Here is a 19,524-nt window from a genome sequence, read left to right as displayed (position 1 = left end):
TCCGCTAAAATTGGAACACATGGTTAAGTGTCTCAATGAAACAGGCAACTTTTTTGGGATTTTCTTGAGTCATCTGCATGAATTCAATTCTACACAGAGCAGGAAATCTGGTAAATCTAATTTCGATTTATTGACAAGTATCGTAAGGAGTATGTTCATTGTAAGTAACTCCATACTCAAGAGTCCAAAATAGGAGCTTATTTCATGAAAAACCTCGTTAAAGTTTTCTTTATTTCCATCTATCTGGAAATGGTCGTCACTATACGTTTTGCCACCCTCTGGATTTGTGAGCAAATGTTGACCAATCGCCGAATCATATAGTACATGAGCGTGTTTTGAAAATATGCCGTGGCTGTTCTCTTTTTGGAGCCTTTTTGCCTGATGCCCGCGGGGAGATGTTGTTTTAATCTATCGACTTATCGCTGACAAGTGCGTCCTACCGAGCACGAAGAATCATATACAACTGAACTTGTTGACTGGTAGGGATGTAGTCTCTTTGAAAGAACGGAAGCATGACACAAGTATTATAGACAACACGAGGCTTAACATGGAGTAAAACTTTTTATGGTCTTAAAAATGTAGATCGCTACGATACAAAGCATCAGCACAAAGCTCCAAACAATATTAGGCCTTGTAGACAGGGAATTTTTAACAACAGTCGAACAAAGTGCCTAACCTTAGTTTTTGCTCTTAATTTGGGTACTTTCAGCCTTGCTGAATATTTTAAGCCTTGGATACATTTTTGTAACACAATAGAAATCACATGATCGATGACGTCATTTTCCCCGATCATCAAAATTTTTAATTCTCTTTTTTGAAAAATCGCTCCAACCATCTTCTTTGGCATTGTAATAGGAGCAAAAGGTTCTAAAGAATAAACTTTATCAGACCTGAAAATAATGAGTTATTGCTATTTAAAGTTTGCATGACGTCATCAAAATGGCGGTTCTGCAGTTTTCAAGCACGTGGAATTCAAAGGCTGGTTGTCGTAATTTAGTTTGCTTCATCTCAATTTTGAAGTTTTTTTTACCTTCGTGTTATTCAGCAACTCAAGAATGTCATTTGAGCTTACATATTTGCCCGCCTGGGAAACTAAGTATTGAACAAAAATGTAAGCAAAAGGAAAACGTTCTAATAAAAATTTGTCTTCAAAAAGACTATACTGAAGAGGAGCTTTCGTCAGCAAGGAGAGACCATTGATTCGTCAGCATTGTCGCTCGGCAATGTACGCCAACTTTTGCAATTTGAAGTTTTGCTGAGATGTGATCTGGCATGAAGATGCTAGTGTTGTAGAATATACAAGAACATACTTAGCTCATGTACTTGTACTGGGCTGCCAGAGGGGGACGGCAGTGGAAAGGAAAATTATTTTCTTTGCAAGGATAAGGACCACAAACCCCATCTAGAAAGCAAAGCTCTGTTCAATTGTTTCTTCAATGTAATGGATAAAGTTTAAGAAGAAATCTATGTGCGATTTAGTGATAGTTAATACTACTTTTTATGTGATTTGGGGTAATGAAAGCATCTGGCGCTCTAAGCAAAAACTGCTACGGGACTTCTATTCACGGACAGCAAGAAGATCACATTAACTGGTGTAGAGCATGTCAAACACAATGGAAAAAGATAAAAATGAGAATTATTTTTCTCGTTAGCTAGGGGGAACTTCAGCTTTGAGGTTAAAGCTTCAGTTGAAGAAGTTTTCAAAAGTTATTTGAACTTGAACAAAGCTTTAAAGATCTGTACATAAAAGCACCTTGAGCCCCTTTTGGCCGGGGGCCCTTGGATGTTTTCAACCACTATGTCACGACACACTAGCATACCTTGAATTATTTATTGCCTAGTGTGCCGTGGTCTATAAAATTGAGAAAAAAACTAATAACGATCCGCAAACAATGTGCCGTCGATAGAAAAGGTTGAAAAACGCTGAATCAAGGTGCCCTAAACTGCGTTAAGCCACTGGCCCGTGATTAGGGAATGGAAGCGTGAATGCTAACCTTTCGACAAAAATCATCATTAAAGTTTGCTCCTTCTAACAAATAGATTCTGAGTTTCTGACATCCTTGCAGGAGTGGCGGCATGGGGGGGCAAGGGGGGGCTTTAGCCCCCCCTAGATTTTTGTTAGCCCCCCCGTCGGCAGCCAATCAATTTTTGCTTTCTCAATACCGTCGGCACTTGATGGATGTCACCCGGTTTACATGTTGTTTAAATGACATAAATAATCGAGGAGAAAACTGCACTGGCTGGTTTATGATTTTCTCAATGGCTTTTCTTCGGCAATTTTATTATCAAAGTGGCATTATATCCTGTCGCTTCCGTGATAGCTGTGACATTGTTTCATGGTGCTCCCTCGCATGACCCACAATACCATGGTGCTCCTCTCGGTTGAAATTCCTGTTGCTGCTTGGAATTCATGCGAAACGTGCAGATGCTTGATTTGGATCATGTTTTGGACCGTTTCAAGGAAATTTACCCTAACAACAGCAAAATCACGCTGTCATAAAAAAAGTCTTTAATGAATTTTCTTCTTAAGGGATTCTCTTTTCGTTTCAAGACATTATTATTGCCAACGAAAACATTTCGATCATGAGCTCATTTTGCGTAATAAATTTTTCAAAAAGCACTTCTTGTCCTTTTTCATCAACTATTTTTCAATAGCATTGTTCACCGCATAGCTTGCGACAAACAAATGGTTTAGAGAAAACCATTGATTAACTTCTTCCACCATAGATAGGAAGAAATATTCAACAATAGGCAATGTTTGCGCATTAAGTTTCTAACAAGGCACAAATTGCCGAGAAAATCTGGTGGACTCCGACACAGGTTGGAAAGTGGGGGACGGGAAGGGGGCAAGGGAGAATTTTGCACCCACAACAAAAGATTTTGGAAAAATGCTCTATTGCTTTGTAAAAAAGTGGGGGCCATGACCCTTCGGTGCCCCTTCATTGGAGGTGCTTTCAGGGGCGTCGCGACTGGGGGGTTGTCATACCCACCCCAATAGTATCTCAATAGGAAATTTCAGGTAAAATCCGCTCGGTGGAAGAAACGCTTTAGATTTTTGCAGAGACCTTCCTGTCATAAAATCAATAAAGGATCAAGCAATCTTAGGTAAAATTGTGCCTCGTGTTCATTTCTCCTAAAGTTTCTCAGTAGAAGCGTCAACTGCAATTCACTATGAGCTCCACATTCAAAAGGCATGCTAAGATGGAGAGAGGGATCTAAATTTAGAAGTAACTGACAACCTGGTATTTTTCAAGACCACGGCGAAATTGTTGTTTTTATCTGCTGTAAAAAAGTTTTGCAAGAAGACAATAATTTTCAATGGGATTAGGAGGATTGCTTTAGTGGAACTAGAAGCATCACAATTCGAAAATTTCCTCCCCCTTCGGCGGCAACCAATGCCGCCTCAGGTAGTAACTATATATTTTGCCCGTCCCGATATAGAGATTTGACAAGACTATTAGGAAAGTCGGTTATCTTACAGAGTTAGATTGACAAAATGTATTGCAGAGGTTTGTGGCACCAGCTAAAAAGTTTCAGGCAATAATTTTTTAATCAGGTAAATTTGCATTCCACAACAACCACCCCCCCCCCCAACGAGGCTTGCCTCGCGACGGCCCTACCTGCTATATGGGGCAAATCGATTTTTTTTCTGTCGGCAATTTGACACATCCAGCGTCGGCAGTTACGGAGAATATAAACTTCGGCACCTTGAAGGTTTCTTTCTAGCGCCACCCCTGCATCCTTGAAATGAAACACAAACTGTTCAATGATCACAAAAATAGGCAGGTAAGCAAAAACGTGTGTGGATGGCTGAAAATGATGCAAATCATGTTCACAAAAAGATATCGATAAAATAATCGATAATTTCATCGCTGTCATGAAAGAGATTCTCTTTTTTCAAAGAAAGTGTGTGAAGTTTTTAAAATGCTTCTTAGTTAACATTATTTCAATGTCGTTGCATTTTAATTATTTCTTGACTAATGCTAGAAGCTCACATGTGTTAGAGTATACTCCGTAGAAATTTGGGCGTTATTATTTTTCGGGCAAAAAATTTCAGCCCCCCCCCCTACCTTAACTCATTATATACGCCTATGATACCACATCCTACTTCTACAGGGCCGGGAAACTCATTAACGACGATTTAAATAACCAGCATATCAAGAACTTGGCTATTTCCTAGAAATTAGCTAAGAAAGCCTTGGATGGCGCACGGGAGTTCATTCGAACGGTTGCATACAGTTGCAAAAAGTGAATTCCATAACAATAACATCTATCAACAGTTGAAAGATGAGACATGTCTTTCTTTGTTCAAACTAACTTTATCACTGCGGAAAGAGACTGTGTGGACCTTTAATGAGCATTTGTTGAAGAAACATAGGAGCAGGTTGTTGCCTTGATGGGAGCTGATATTATATTCTGTGACACGCTTCTGCTTACCAGTTGTGATGCATCTAAGTTGTCTGGTGGAAAAGGGATCGATGCCAACGGGTCAAAACTTAGATTTGAGGGAGATACGTGCCTTGGGTGCAATTTCTTTTCGTTCTTCGTTGATTTTTTTAACTTTAAAGCTGCCTTGATATGTAATCGCCTTCAAAGAACTACTCACGCAATGAGTATGAATTGTGTTAACGCGTGTATAAACTTCCATGTATGAAGCTGTATCAAAAAGGTCATGATGTAATTTCTTTCTCTCTATTGAACTATTCGTTTTGAAATTTTGGAAGATTGCTTACCAGCAATACTTGCACTCATTCCCGCAATTTTCCGATCTGAGAAAGCTAGATGCATCGTTTCCTTCATATGACTTCGACAGACATTCTGATAACTGCAACATCGCCTGTAATTGTGATGATTGAGTGAAAGAGGTATCAACTCATGCTTGGCATGTAAGTGCTATTTAATATTGCACTCTCTAGCTGCTGTAAAGTTGGGGTCATTGCCGAGCGACAATGCTGAAGAATCGACGGTCTTTCATTGTTGACGAAAGCTCCTGTTCAGTATAGCTTTTTTGAAGACAAATTTCTATTGGAACGTTTTCTTTTTGCTTGCATTTTTGCTCAATACTTAGTTTCCCAGGCGGGCAAACATGTCAGCTCAAATGACATTTTTGAGTTGCTGAATAACATGAAGGTAAAAAAACTTCAAAATTGAGATAGAGCAACCTAAATTACGACAACAAGCCTTTGAATTCCACGTGCTTGAAAACTGCAGAACCGCCATTTTGATGACGTCATGCAAACTTCAAATAGCAATAACTCGTTATCTGCAGGTCTGATAGAGTTTATTCTTTAGAACCTTTTACTCCTATTACAATGCCAAATAAGATGGTTGGAGCGATTTTTCAAAAAAAAAAATTAAAAATTTTGATGACCGGGGGAAATGACGTCATCGATCATGTGATTTCTATGGTGTTACAAAAATGTATCCAAGGCTTAAAATATTCAGCAAGGCTGAAAATACCCAAATCAAGAGCAACAACTAAGGTTAGGCACTTTGCTCCATTGTTGTTAAAAATTCCCTGTCTATTGTCTTCTAATTACTTGCTTCGTGTGACTTATGCATCAACCATTTATAATTAAGGATGTATGGATGTACCTAAATTTTGACAGGGAAAGAAATATAAAGAAAAGGATAAGGTTTACGATGGGCCTAGATACACGGAGTGGCTTATGAAAGAAATACACGGCTCAAACAAGTAAAGAAAGTTCTGTTCTGCAGTACCAAGTCTTCAAAATAAAGAAAGTGTGTATTTTTTCAGAATTAGTATTGCAACGTGTAACAAGATATCTGCATACAAATATTTTCTTCCGGACCTTATCTTTCTCGATTAATACAGAATCGAATTCTTCCTGAGATTCAACAAAGTCCAAATTCGCTTCGTCAGAGACCGTGTCTGGCAATCATGCTGCTACATTATCAATTTCAATCGATGCTAAATTTTGCCCAAATTGTTTTTCTTCAAAGAATCGCGATAGGTTAATTTTGCAAAAAGTTACTTTCATGCTACAATTATTCAAGAAAGTTTAAGTACTGAAATTCTCCGGTAGCTGAAAATGTTTTAGTACTGGGGTCATATCTAACGTTCTTGCAAAAAGACGTATATTGCAGCTATTATGTGCACGAAACTAAAATGATTGAGAATAAAAAAACTTCAACAAAGTTTACGGCAAAAAACAACTTTTACAAAACCATACATTTCTGTCTAGGTCAAAAATAATTCTTGCGACTAGCAAAGGATTTCTGAGGGAAAAAAGCATGCTCTCCAAATGTCAGCACGCATTTCGAAAGCTGCACAACACGTTGACCTCATTACTCAATGTTACTGACTCATGGTTCTCAAATGCCGATAAATGAAAAATAAATATTAGCATCTTCTTTGATCTAAAGAAGGCATTTGACACTGTGGATCACAAAATTCTGCTCTCTAAGTTATCAAAGTATGGGATAGGAGTAACCCCTCATCACTGGTTTACATCATACCTAACTGATAGGATACAATACTGCCAAATCAATGGTTCCAGTTCACAACAAAAAAAGGTTCAGTGCGGCATTCCTCAGGGTTCGTGCCTTGGGCCCCTCCTTTTCATCTAATACGTAAACGATTTTGAGCGATGCTTAGAGAAAAGCTCAGTAAATATGTATGCAGACGACACTAGCATAACATGCTCTGCAAAAGACATTGAGGAACTGTGCAATCACTTAAAAACTGAGGGTAAGAACATTGCAGAGTGGATGCGGCAAAATAAGCTTAATCTGAATACCAATAAAACTGAATATATGGTCATTGGTCATAAAAGACGAATTAACCATATCCAAGGGGAGATAAACGTGGAAATAAATGGGGAAAAATCCAACGAGCCCATGAAGTAAAATATCTCGGGGTCACTATCGATGAAAACCTATCTTGGAACAAGCAGTACAAGAGGCTCAAGTGTAAACTTTAAAGTGGTCTTTCTTCGTTGAGGAAACTTAAAAACATACTCCCACAGTCGAAATTGGACCAGGTTTACAGGGCACTTTTCGAGAGCCATCTAAGATACGGTGATGATGTATGGGGAAGTCTGTCCGCTACAAAGCTTGAACATTTTCAGCGTCTTCAAGACAGGACTCAAACATTAATTGAAAGTGCTAAATTTGAGGACGGGTGGATCTGTAAATGGCTTTCAGTTTCGAATCTAATTAAATATGACAGGGCCATAATGATGTACAAAATGATGAATGGTCTTTGCCCTGACAGCCTTGAAGCTAAATTTATCACTAGATCAGAGATATCCAGTTATTCGACTAGGAATCAGCTTGTTATTGACATCCCCAGGCAAAGTTTGGAATTCTTAAAGGGAAGTTTCTTTCGCTCTTGGGCCAAAACGTGGAATGAGATTCCAAGAAACATCAGAATGAGCCCTACAATTTCCATGTTTAAAAGAAACTTGAAGGGATTCCTACAAAGTTAATAAATTCCCTAAACAAAACACGATCCCTAGGTAGAACAGCAACACCTTTATTTTATATATATTAAAGAAGTAATTGTAATAGAAGTAGTTTATTTTATTTGTATTATAGCTGATAGGGAATTCGTGTGTAAAGATTTTGAAATGAAATAAAAAAAGTAGCTGTGAAGGACAGATGTCGTAATACGCATGCTCATATGACGCAGAATTTCATCGGCTCAGACGTATCAATTGTTTATGACAATATGAATACAATTTAACCACCTTGTTCACAATTCGCAAATCGGAAATCGCGTGCGAAATGCAAATTGCAAATGAAGTGGAATTGGGACTTAAATGATGGTTTCTGATTGGCTGGCCTTCATCCGGGACTTTTGTTCGCATGCGAACGTTCGTAAAAAATCAAACCTTGCGAACAGGTCAAAATCGCACTGCGAACGTTCGCATGCGAATTTCAAACAAAATATCGCGTGCGATTTGCGAATAGCGAATGAAGTGGAAATGGGCCTTAACATGAATAAGATATCCGTACAAAAGGAAAATCAATAGCAAATTTCTTGTTACGATCTTGAATGTCATTTATCAGACAGTCTTATCGGCATATTTTCGAATGGTGAAGACATTATGAACGCAAGCAAGTAATTGACAAAAAATACTAAATACTCCATCTGTATGCCAAACTGTGAAAACATGATCAGATGGTGAAGTAACTGGCCATCGTCCCAAAAGTCTTCTGTTATGATGTCAGAATCACCTGCTTCTGACATGCTTATCTTATATAATTTTGCACTATACAAATCCGAAGAAAGAAGAAATTTGCTAAGGTTGATATTTTGGTTAAATTGAAGCGAGCAGGCTATTTCTACCAGCATTCCTATAGCATCGCTGTCCCCGTATTTTCATGTTCCACAAATATTTCGAGAACCATGAAACGATAACTCTTTCTACATATACTATGCATATAGACCATACTCAAACAAAACAAAAACAAACAAAAAACCAAAATCAAATTGTTATGGTATAGAAAGTACAACCTTTATGGGATCCAAGCTCTGGCAAGAGCTTACAAATGACATTAAAACATCTTCTAGCCTCGCAAATTTAAGAAAAAGATTAAAACTTGGAAAGATACAAAATGCAACTGCAGACTATGTAAACCTTACGTTGCGCAGATTGGATTCTTGAAATAGTTATCGAATAATTGTGTATTTTTAACTAATGAGTCATCCTTTTAATTTGTACATTTCCTTTATTATTTTATCCATTCATTGTAATTAATTTAAGATTTGTAGATGTAGTATATATAGTAGGCTTTTATTAGCTGCTATATTAGCTAAAAAAAATTTTGCTTCGCCTAGTGTATATAATTTTATAATAATGATAATAATAAACAAAAGACTCACCTTATCCAGGCCTTGTAGCTCCTCTGAAAGAAAAGAGAAGGATTTTAAAATTGCTAATTGGAATAAAATACCATAGCCTAAAATATTTTGCTTAATTTTCTTGATCAGTTTTCAATTAATAAGTTCAATTAATTTACAGACAACAGGATTTCGAAGATAATTAATAGAGAGTGCGGGAAAATAACCGACCCGAGCGAGGCTCGAACTCTCGGGTCGGTTATTTTCCCGCACTCTCTATTAAGTTCAATTAACTAATTTCAATTAAATTTCTTCTCTAAATTTGCTGGTGTTTTCTTTGTAACAATCCCACTGTTTGTTCACCTTGCTAAAATTGTTCAATTAATTAAGTAAGGGCACCTATTGATAGACCGTTTCAATTGCAATTTTCAACTTTTTGGTAATGCCAGGGGGTAATTATAGTGAAATACGATACCACAGTGAAATACACCTTGTGGTATCGTCCTTGTAATCTTGAAAAAATGTATTTGTACGCAGCGTTTCTAGTAAATTTGTATTTTAATTTTATAAACAATATCAGTTTTTTAAAATCAGTGAATGTTAGAAATGATCCGGGCCTGTAGCGATTTCCAAAAGCAGATTTACGATAAAGCCGATAATAACAAAGGCTACTAATGTGAAAATCTCTCAATGATTGTGAGATATTATATCATTTCATTTTCATATTTTTCTCATTTGCTAATATTTTACCTAATACTCCTTCAGCTGCATATGTTATAGATTTACCTAATGCTGATGTAATATAAACCTAATATGTAAGAAAACAATATCTAAATAATGTGAGCAATTTTTTTGCGGTACAGAATTTGAAAATGGCTTTGAAAGAAGCAAACATTTTACAATATGCTCTGAGGAGTGCCAGACGAAAAAACTTTTAGTATGTTGTAAAATGTTTGCTTTTTTCAAAGCCATTTTCAAATATCTAAATAGTTGAAATGAAATAAATGGCTGATCTTCTAAGAGTGTTTGTTTAATCTTCTGTCAGTCCTTGCTTGATTGGTACTCTATCACATTTATTTCAAATGAAACTTAACCCAGAGTAGCATGAACCTAGGTGGTCTAAGTTGAACGTCAGTCTTCTCATGCGCCGAACCGAATACAGACCGATGCGACTGTAGCGCTTACAGGTAAGCTGAGGGCATACACGACCAGCAGCTCTTCTAATTGTTGTATGGATAATCATATTGTTTAGAGGTTATCAGTAGAAGTTTATAACAGAACACGAGGCCCAAGAGCACACAATATTACTTGAGAACATTAACAAATATACTTGAGAGCATTTCATTTGGCAACAGACCTTGATATTAACCGCACGGAATTTTCAGAACTCAATTTACAACGGCAGTATGAATTGATGTTTAACTATTCTAGTTCCAACGTTCTTTTGCCAGCGTTGGAAGCAATGGAAACGCCGTTTCACGCAAAAATCTGAAGTCCATGTTGGCCTCAGGCACATCAATCGTAAAACTTCACTCATTTTTGAGTTGGTTTTTTTTCTCGATAGGCATAAACGTAGCTCATCATAGAGAATTTTCAAAATTATCTGAAACTCGCTACTGAGTTAAATGATGATGTTTCCCATCGTTCGATAGAAAATTAGAATCACTTTATGAAAAACGAGGATATAACATGGATAAAAGAGACCGTTTCTCGAAAAGATGTCGAAAAAAGCAGGAAATTTCCCATCACCCGTGTGCAATCAGATCAAGTTTTTCACAGATCACTTAGAGCCTGAATTAATAAAGGATTTCTAGGTTTCGGTTTTTCTTGATCTTTAAAGTTACTGTGCGTGCACAAAAACTCAGAGCCCATTACAACCCAAGTGTAGACAGAGTCCATTCGTTCTAGAGTTTTTTCCCTTTATACCTGAAAAACATCTGGAAACATCAATGGAGGGAGATGCGGGGGTGTGTGTAGATTTAGGATTCTCTTTTAAACTTTTTCTTTACGTTTTATCGAAAGATTACCTTCAGCTTCATTTTTGTGCGTCACTAAAGCCTGGTTTTCACCAGAGGCATAAGGGTCGTAAGGATCGTAAGAAACGTAATTTTAAGATTTTATGACGCTTATGATCAAGTGAAAACACCAAGAATCATAATCGTAAAATAATTAGCACTTGATATTATCTCTTAAAATTCGTGACATAAGGATCGTAAAGATCAAAAACTTTTTCATCTTTACGATCCTTACAACCTGATGTTCCTTTGTTTTCAGAATTAGGTGACAAAATTTCCTGAATTCCAGTCAAAGGCCACACACATTGCTCCTTCTCTCGTTGGCCTTGACATGAAATTTATTTTCTGTATACAAAATGGATCTCGCGTGGAAAGATTATCTATCGTGAAATTCAGGTGTTCAGCTGCTTGTAAGACAGGTCTTCGAAAGACTACAAGTTGGCAAAACAACTTGCTCAGATCTCCTTTTAAACATTATGGGAAATCCAAAACCTTATTTTCCTCGTATTCTATTAACTTGCATTTTTTGTCGACGCCTTCATCTTTTGATTAGAATATACATTGCCAGGAACAAACGCAGATTCGTAGCAGCCATGCTGGATCCATGCAGAAAAGTGGCGGGGAAAACAACGCCCTTTCAAATCATAAAAAATCTCACTACTTTTACGATACTTATGACGCTTATGAAATTATAATAACAAAATATTTTTTATTTTTACGATCCTTAAGAAATTTTAATTATGGAGTTTTCATTTGGATTATAAGAAACATAAGCAACACGGACTTAAATATTATGTTTCTTATGATCGATACGATCCTTATGACTCTAGTGAAAACCAGGCTAAAAGATTTGCTCAACATAGCAAATGATTAGAAACTTATTTTGCAAAAAACTGAAAGCCCTTTTCAAACTGCTGAAGATACTGTTCAACGCACTATTGAAGCAACGTGGCTTTCTAAAAATAACCTTGTAATTCGAGGAGAAAAAGAAAAGTTAATCGAGAACATATAATGTCAGTATCTTGTTTGCGTGGTTGTGCCAAGCAAGAGAGATTTGCAAGAAAAAAGGCAACTCTAAGGATATTTAATGATATCTTGTATGTTGCTAGAAAGCAAACAATTTCAAAGCAAACACAATTTACAGTGAAGATGGAAAAACAAGGCCTTGATCTTGATATGCATAAGACGACAGACATCAGCACTAACTGCAAGACAAAGATGACAAACAAACCCATACAGGCATTACGAAGTTCACCCTTACAAGAAAACAACCGACGGTCTTTATTTGCAACAAAGTCATCTACATAACAGAGAAATGACTGAATTGTTTCTTTACTTTCATGACATTAGTAAGATAATGGTTCAAGAAGATAATGGTTATAGCGTATTTGTGGTTGCTGAGGTCAGCTTCTTGACTTGTGACCATGTGACCAACAACAGAACAACCGAGCCTTTGAAATTCAAGCTCGTCTTCCAGCTGCACATTGCAGAAGATGTTCTAATCACGCATATAGAAGGGCATGAGGGAAAACTTCGCTGCTTTTAAACCGGAATTTAAAAGCTCGGGTGCCGGTCCAAAAAATGGACTGGATAATTTGCCCTTGATAAGCTCTCAAGAAGGAGAAGAAAACCTCTCGTTTCAAATCTATTGCTCTATCTTGTGTGACAAACGTCCTCAGACAAAGGCTCGGTCCATGTCCGGTAACAATGCCAACAAGGTAACGTCTCAGGGTTGCCAACTGGCCTACTGAGAGGCCAAATTGGAGAAATCTGGCCTTTTTCAAGAATGTTTGGCTACGTAATTTTACCTTTGGCCTCCGACTTCATTTTGGCTCTTTTTGGCCACCTAACGTAATGTTCGAAAATGATAACAAAACCCCATAAAAACATAAATTAATAGCCGTAAAATGTCTATGATCCAATCAGACAATGACATTGATTTGATCCAAATGGATCAGTGCCTGAATTGCTCTTGTAATGACGTAAAGTCGTTGCTATAGCTTATTTTTCAACACTTGATTGACTAACTTTTTCAGTATTTCCTTTGATAGTGTATTGAAATAGAATTTGCAAACAATCTTTTGGTGATACAAAACTTGAAATATTTGCGATCTATGTTCCAACATTATATACTTGTAGAGTGTCAGACGATAAGCCTCAGTATTACTCAAAATGTTTGCCTTTTAAAAAGTCGTTTAAAAATAGAATTTGCAATTCATCAGAAATCAATTACTCGGATGATAGCAGAGATTGATCTACACATCTGTAACAAGTTACAATAAAAAGGGAATAATCTTTCATTCCGTCGGATCTATGACGACCAAAGGTAGATAAGACAGTGCAAGGAAGTACAAGAAGTCTTGGGAAGCGCAATATGTTTGGCTTACAGAGTCTACTGATGGAAAGGGCAACAGAAATACTGCAAACTGTGCTTATTTTTTACTGCGCTTGCGCATTATGACGAGGTTGTTTTATGGGTAAATTTGGCCTATTTTAACTGGCCAATTTAGGTAAGTTTGGCAACGTAGTACCCAGACCACCTGGCAAACAGAATTGTCCAACATTTTACTTCGATGTGAGAGAGCGATCCAACGTTGGTTGCCCAACATTGTTAGCTCTGCGCACGCGCAGTTGATTAAATGGTGTCAAAATTAAATCATCACACTGTTGTTGAGTAATCGGGTTGGCTTTCTTCGTTTAAACAATCGGGTTGGCTTGCAATCACATATACTTTGGTATAATGAAATTCAACACATCCTGTACGTAAGAAGAGGGTTAAAGCGTCAATAAAGAGCCTGTAGCACAAAGAAGCTACAAGAAAGTGCAGGGGGCGAATTCAGAACGAGGCTTAGATGAGGGATACGACTTTTGTCATGAAAACCGCGATGGCCGTGAAACAATCTGCCATCGCTTTCCTGGAAGAAAAGGCAAAAATATATAGAAAAGGCGGTGATTGCCTTCCAGTTTTTTGGATCGAAATGTTGCCAATTTTTGTGTGAAGACTTCAGCGCGACCTTCTACCTAGTTATTTTTTCGATCTGCGGGAAAAATTGTTAGGTGAAATGTTAGATCGTTTGACCGCCAACAATTGACCATCTTCAAACATTGAAGAAAGATGTTGGGCGAAATGTTGGGTAAGACGATGGGTGAAATGCTGAATCGTTTGACCAGAGCATAACTGATGCAGTCATTCTTGATGACACAAATTTAGATGGATCCAAACGTCGTCCAAATCTATTCAGATGGATCCAGGCCAAATTTAAATGGATCCAGACTGCTTCTGAAACCCATGCTCATTCCATGTTCTGTACAGTATTGTAATGTTCACATAATTAGTATCCCGTATGTACACTAAGTCCCGTATGTTATCCGCCCATGTAATCTTGTACACACGTGTTTTGTTACTGCGTTCAGTTAGATATGTATGGAGTACATATACAGTTGGTATTCTAGTAATTATATTATCATGGACATTTCTCGATGATCAGTTCCTAAAACATTAAAAGTATTGTGCCTTTTTCACTTTCTTCTGTGTCTGGCGTGGATGTATTTTGTAGTTGTCTGTATTAGTGATTGTCATGTATTTTAATTGTTTTAGTTAATTTAGGTAATTCAATTGCATATATTTGTATCATGTATTTAGTTATAACTGTCAATGAAAACTGAAACTAAAACGTCGTCACCCGGGAAGGACTAAGAAGCAAAAACCTTCACCACAGATGTGCTGTAACTAATAGATCAGACAATATTAAAAAGGTGATTTGAGTTGTGTACATATGTTCATATGAAAAGAAACGTTCATACAAACGATCAGCATATGAAGAAAGCTTTGAATCAAATGAATTCAAGCAAAGGAAAACTAACGATATAAGATTAACGACATCGAGCAGCTGAATCTTAACCAAACAAAGAAAGCATCTAAATGGCTAAGAAGGAAATAAGTAACCGATCTCGAAATGGACTTTGTAACCATGAACTAGGCGGACCATTACCATCTCATTTAGACGGTATGGCCTCTTTTGAAGCATTTGAATCATTTGACCTGAAGCGACTTTCCATTTTTGGCACCTTTGTTCCGGTATTAAGGACCTCTAGCCAGTTTTATCAACTAGAGCATATATGCTGATAATAAGAACACGAACAAATACGTTTCGTCTTTCGGCTATTGATACGAAACTGGCTTGTTGATGCAGTTTCCAAATATTGTTAATATTGATGTTGTTAATATTTGCCAGATAAGTCACACCACTCCCTGTGCTAAGTTTCTTTATTTTCAACCGAAACTTTTCACCTGCAGGCAAACAATTCTTGAATATCAGAAATTGCGGATCACTGACGTTTTTGTAGCCCCTTCAAAATACCGTAGGGTGCGAATCAATTGGTCATTCTTCCTAAGGCCCTGTCCACAATTCTCTACATGAACTACTCCCCAAGCTCCACTGAAAAAATCCATTGTCTTTAAGTCATCACATAGGAACATGGACTGTTGTCTTACGAAACAGAGGTTTCGGAGCAAAACAGTATCGGATTCATGTTTTCATACTAGCGCAAAAGTGATCCACATCCAAAGCGGAATGGTTTGTCACCGCAAACCCGGACGGAGCATATCTAATCCAAGCGTTATTAATTGAAATGAACGCCTATCCGATATGAAAAGTGATTCGATAAAAAATTAATCCGACATAATTTGAAAAGGGCCTAAATGCGCAAAAAGAGAAAAGATAGACGTTCTTTGATAATCATTGCAATTCTTTTGTGTCCATAAATCATTTGAGGATGAATCGTTAAGAAGATTTTACGGCTAGATTTTTGCTTTCTTTGTGTTGCTTAGTATTTAAGTGAGATTTTAATCATCTCCCTTAAAATGAATTCATCAATTACAAGTATCATTCCTCTACAAATTGTTTGAAAAACTGAGGCGTCAGATCACTGATGAATTCAAGTTCTTTAACAATGAAATGTCAAGTGAATGTGCTTATACAAGCAGTACAGCTAAGATTAGGAATTAGGAACAAAGCCATGCATAAAAACCTGCAAATTACCCAGTGAATTTAGAGGACATTCCCCTAGAGAAAAGGTGTGCTACTAGTGACACGAAGATCGTTTCTAGGAAATTGAATGAGCGCAGCCTACAAATGGGTCCGAGTAGGATGTCCAGCTACTAAAAACTTCTGTTGCTACCTTTAATTTTCGACGACTGGTAACACCTTACTTTGGTTTTTGGCATGCAAGGAAAGGCTGACACTACACGTACAAGCGGTATTAAAACTGCCGATAAGATCTCTAAAAATCTAAAATGCACTGTACACCAAGCTGGCTACACTCCACCCATAAGGAATTTCAAACTAAAAGCAGATGTTCTTCCAATCAAGTTCAATCACGGATGTAAATTTCAGAAAGCCAAAAATTACGTTAAATTTTGCAGAAATCAATCAAAATCTTGTGAATAATTAACGGGATTCTGACAAAAACATTTTGCTTGCTGCAAGGTTGGTGGGCTTGGGCGATGGAGCAAAACACTTAATTTTAGTCATTACTGCATGAATCAAAATTGTACCTTTGAGCCGTATGTTTTCTGCCTTGAGTTTTCGATTCTCTGATTTGACTGCCTTATCTGCACCTAAAAAGAATTTGGTTTGTTAATATTATACACAAGATCTTCATTCGAAAATAAACTGAATGGAAACGAACACCAAACATTTGATGGCAATTTAGAACAACATTTTTGTAACACATTCGCAACGTAGAAGAAAAATATACAAAGAAAAAGAGCGATAATCAAAAACCTGAATAGTTTTCAAATCAGACAAGAGATTGCTGCCTATGCATGCAAAATTATTTAGTTACATTTGTGAATCTTAAATTTAAGCAAGAAATAAGGTAACGAAGTATAAAGAGAGGGTTTGATAAAGAAAAATCTTAACTTGCAACATCTTCCGGATATGAATACAAGCTGACCAACTATGATAACAAATCATAATAATTATCGAATGCAGGGCCCGTGCTGTAAATTAGTTTCTAAATACGGCAGGTTCCGAGCTGAATGTTCGGCAAAACTTCAGAATGACACAACAAATAGACGCAGATATAGTTTTCTCAAACGTATATCATTATACGACTTGTACCACTAAGCCTTTCACAAGAGCGAAGTGTACGTGCTCACAATACTAACTCTAACTCTTAACTGACTCAGGATTCGTGGTAACGATATATATATGTGTTAAACTAGTTCCTTGTACAAATAATAGATGTAAATGTGCTAATCTTAGGTGTCTACATAAGAGGAAAAACAAGCTAGAAAAGCAATTGGAATACGTATGTATAAGCTGAGTCAATCCATAGTGTAGTTCTTAAAATAATACTATAATAGAGGGTGGTTTTCCTTAGTGAAAGTGTTCCTACTAGTATACGCAATGCAACAAAGAGTGCGATGCAAGTGTCGCAAAAGAGTATGCAGAAACAAGTATGACTAACGCGTGGAGAGTGGATGAATGGGACGAAGGAAATGCGCAAACGAGGCAGGTAAGAGCGAGGCTTAGCGCTTGGAGTAGCGGTTTTACAAGGCTACAGGGAGGGGGAAGGGGGCCATGGGTTCTCCTTTTTATATTTAATAAAAGCTTCAAGCTAGCTCAGATAATCTATATAGATAGGCCTGTAGATCACAAAAAAAATCTGAACCAAAGTTCACAAGCAAAACAGCGTAAGCAACAATTTTGCCACAATGAGGCTAGAGGGGGTAAGAAGTAACTTGCTTCACATTTACGGCCCCTCCATTTTAGAATCAGTGGATTGGGCCCTGTATTGTAGCCCTTTGAACCAGGGACCATGGGTAACTTTCAAATGCCTGCCCTCCCTTTACGTACTGTCATGTGCATTTAAGAAAAAAGGTTTCCTTATAAATTTTGCTTTGAAGCAGGCAATCTAACAGCTAGGCTATCTTAGAGTTAGGATATCTTAGAGCTAGGCTATCTAAAATGCGAACGTCTATGATCACAGTCGTTGACAAAATTTGAAGACTTGAAACCATTTATAGAAGAGGCAACGGCGAAAGTAAAGATATCGGATAATAACGAATATTGATTTCATAGCAGATGCGTAAGCCAACGGCATTTCGAAGGTCTAAAGACTCGATGGTGGTGAGCAATTGTTAGTGCGCACCGCCCACCTCATCATTTAACATTTGTATGCGATATGAACAATAACCATCTGCTAATAAAAAGCCCTTTTTAGCAACGTGCTTTGCGTAAAGTCTGGAAAGTGCACAGGCTGTTAGAGACGTTTATCCAACTCAATGTTTTGATAGCATCAGGGACACCGGAGCATGGAAGGGCACACTGGTGATCGACACCCTTGCCGACGAAAAATATAAAAAATTTCTCTATTTTGCTTTTTTCTTTGGCACTTTCCCCTTGCCCTACAGTTCTTCCGACGTTTCTGGATAACATGAACTACCGAATGCCACAAGGCTGTTACAAAAACTTGTTATATGTTACAAAGAAAAAATATTTTGTAATTATTCCGCTTGCTAGTCATCAAAATGTGAATAAAAACCCATCAAGAATCACATTACACATGAAATTAAAACGTGGCCTAGATTCAGTTGTTGTGGACAAATTTTTTATCAAAACCTCTAAGTAACTCGTATGGGCTAAATGATGGGCAAGGCTTTGACCCAGCCGGTTACTATCTTACAATTGTTCAAAAAAGATCTAGGGTACCTGTGCGGAACTTTGTTTCCAGAATAATGACGTCAATACAACATTGTGGACTAGAGAAAATCTTCCAGAAATAGCAGCCTTATTATCAAGCCCAACGTCAATTCCATATCATGTTATCATTTCACATAAAATGGTTTAAAAACGAAAGTTCTTTAAGAAGTCAGTGTCAATGAGCAGTGACCTTTAATCACGCTTGCATCTGCTTGCAGAAGCAGTCAAACAAAATCATCATTTTAATACCATTCTTCGTTTTAATCTAGTTTCAATCCGCATCCGGATACAAATTTTCGCTATTTTCGATCCGCACCCGGAAACCAATAACATTTTAGCCATTGCATTACGTGTCAAAATCGGATAAGACAAATAGCTTTCAGAATGCCACAAAACAAATTTCAAATGCTCATGACAGTTCTTTTTGTTCGTGTTTGCAGCACATAGCGCAAGTTAAATTGTCTGTTCTGATATTCCCTGTTTCCAGTTTCTAGTATCAGCGGTATATAACTGAATACATATGCTGGCACCGAACCTTAACATTCATGGGTTCGGAAATGTTTCACTCCTTCGTTGTTCCGCGAAAAAATGGGGCAATTCTTTATTTTGAATCTTATATTTAGAGGTAGTTGATTTAATGTTCTTATCGATACATCTTAGAATTTTCAACTCATTGCTCTGTAACCAGTTCAGGTAGGTACGAAGTCGCATTTCTCATCATGTCTTTCAGTAGTCTAGATTCTACAAAAATTGATCAACTTAGATAGGATACAAGCAATGCACAAAAGACATTGCAGAACACGCACGGTAGAGTAAGCTCCCAAATTGCAAAGAATCGTTTAAAATTTAAATTTTGACCAACAAAAGAAGCACAAAGAGCTATGGCTGGTGTAAGTCAAATATTTGACAGGACTATTTGCTACAAAACACAGGAAAACAAACGGTAAATACCTAGGAAAAATAAGCTTCTGCAGCTTGATAAATCAGTAAA

At 37.3% G+C, this 19,524-nt stretch overlaps 1 protein-coding gene across 2 annotated transcripts in view; it reads right to left on the bottom strand.

Annotated features, from left to right (window-relative positions):
* LOC148960333 (adenosine receptor A3-like) overlaps positions 1–19,524 on the bottom strand; it is a 105,657-nt gene that overhangs the window by 5,191 nt on the left and 80,942 nt on the right. For both annotated transcript variants that reach the window (XM_089116056.1, XM_089116055.1), the window contains exons 7-8: positions 16,382–16,444; positions 8,852–8,874 (exon numbers count right to left, since the gene is read on the bottom strand). In XM_089116056.1, the coding sequence (XP_088972182.1) occupies positions 8,852–8,874; positions 16,382–16,444 (86 nt within the window). The remainder of the gene's footprint in view (positions 1–8,851; positions 8,875–16,381; positions 16,445–19,524) is intronic.

The sequence above is a fragment of the Rhopilema esculentum genome, chromosome 4 (genome assembly GCF_057945365.1).
Source record: "Rhopilema esculentum isolate cy_ngs chromosome 4, ASM5794536v1, whole genome shotgun sequence".
Lineage (NCBI taxonomy): Eukaryota > Metazoa > Cnidaria > Scyphozoa > Rhizostomeae > Rhizostomatidae > Rhopilema > Rhopilema esculentum.
The sequence above is the reverse complement of the archived record's forward strand: the minus strand, read 5'-3'. Positions and strand labels throughout refer to the sequence as shown.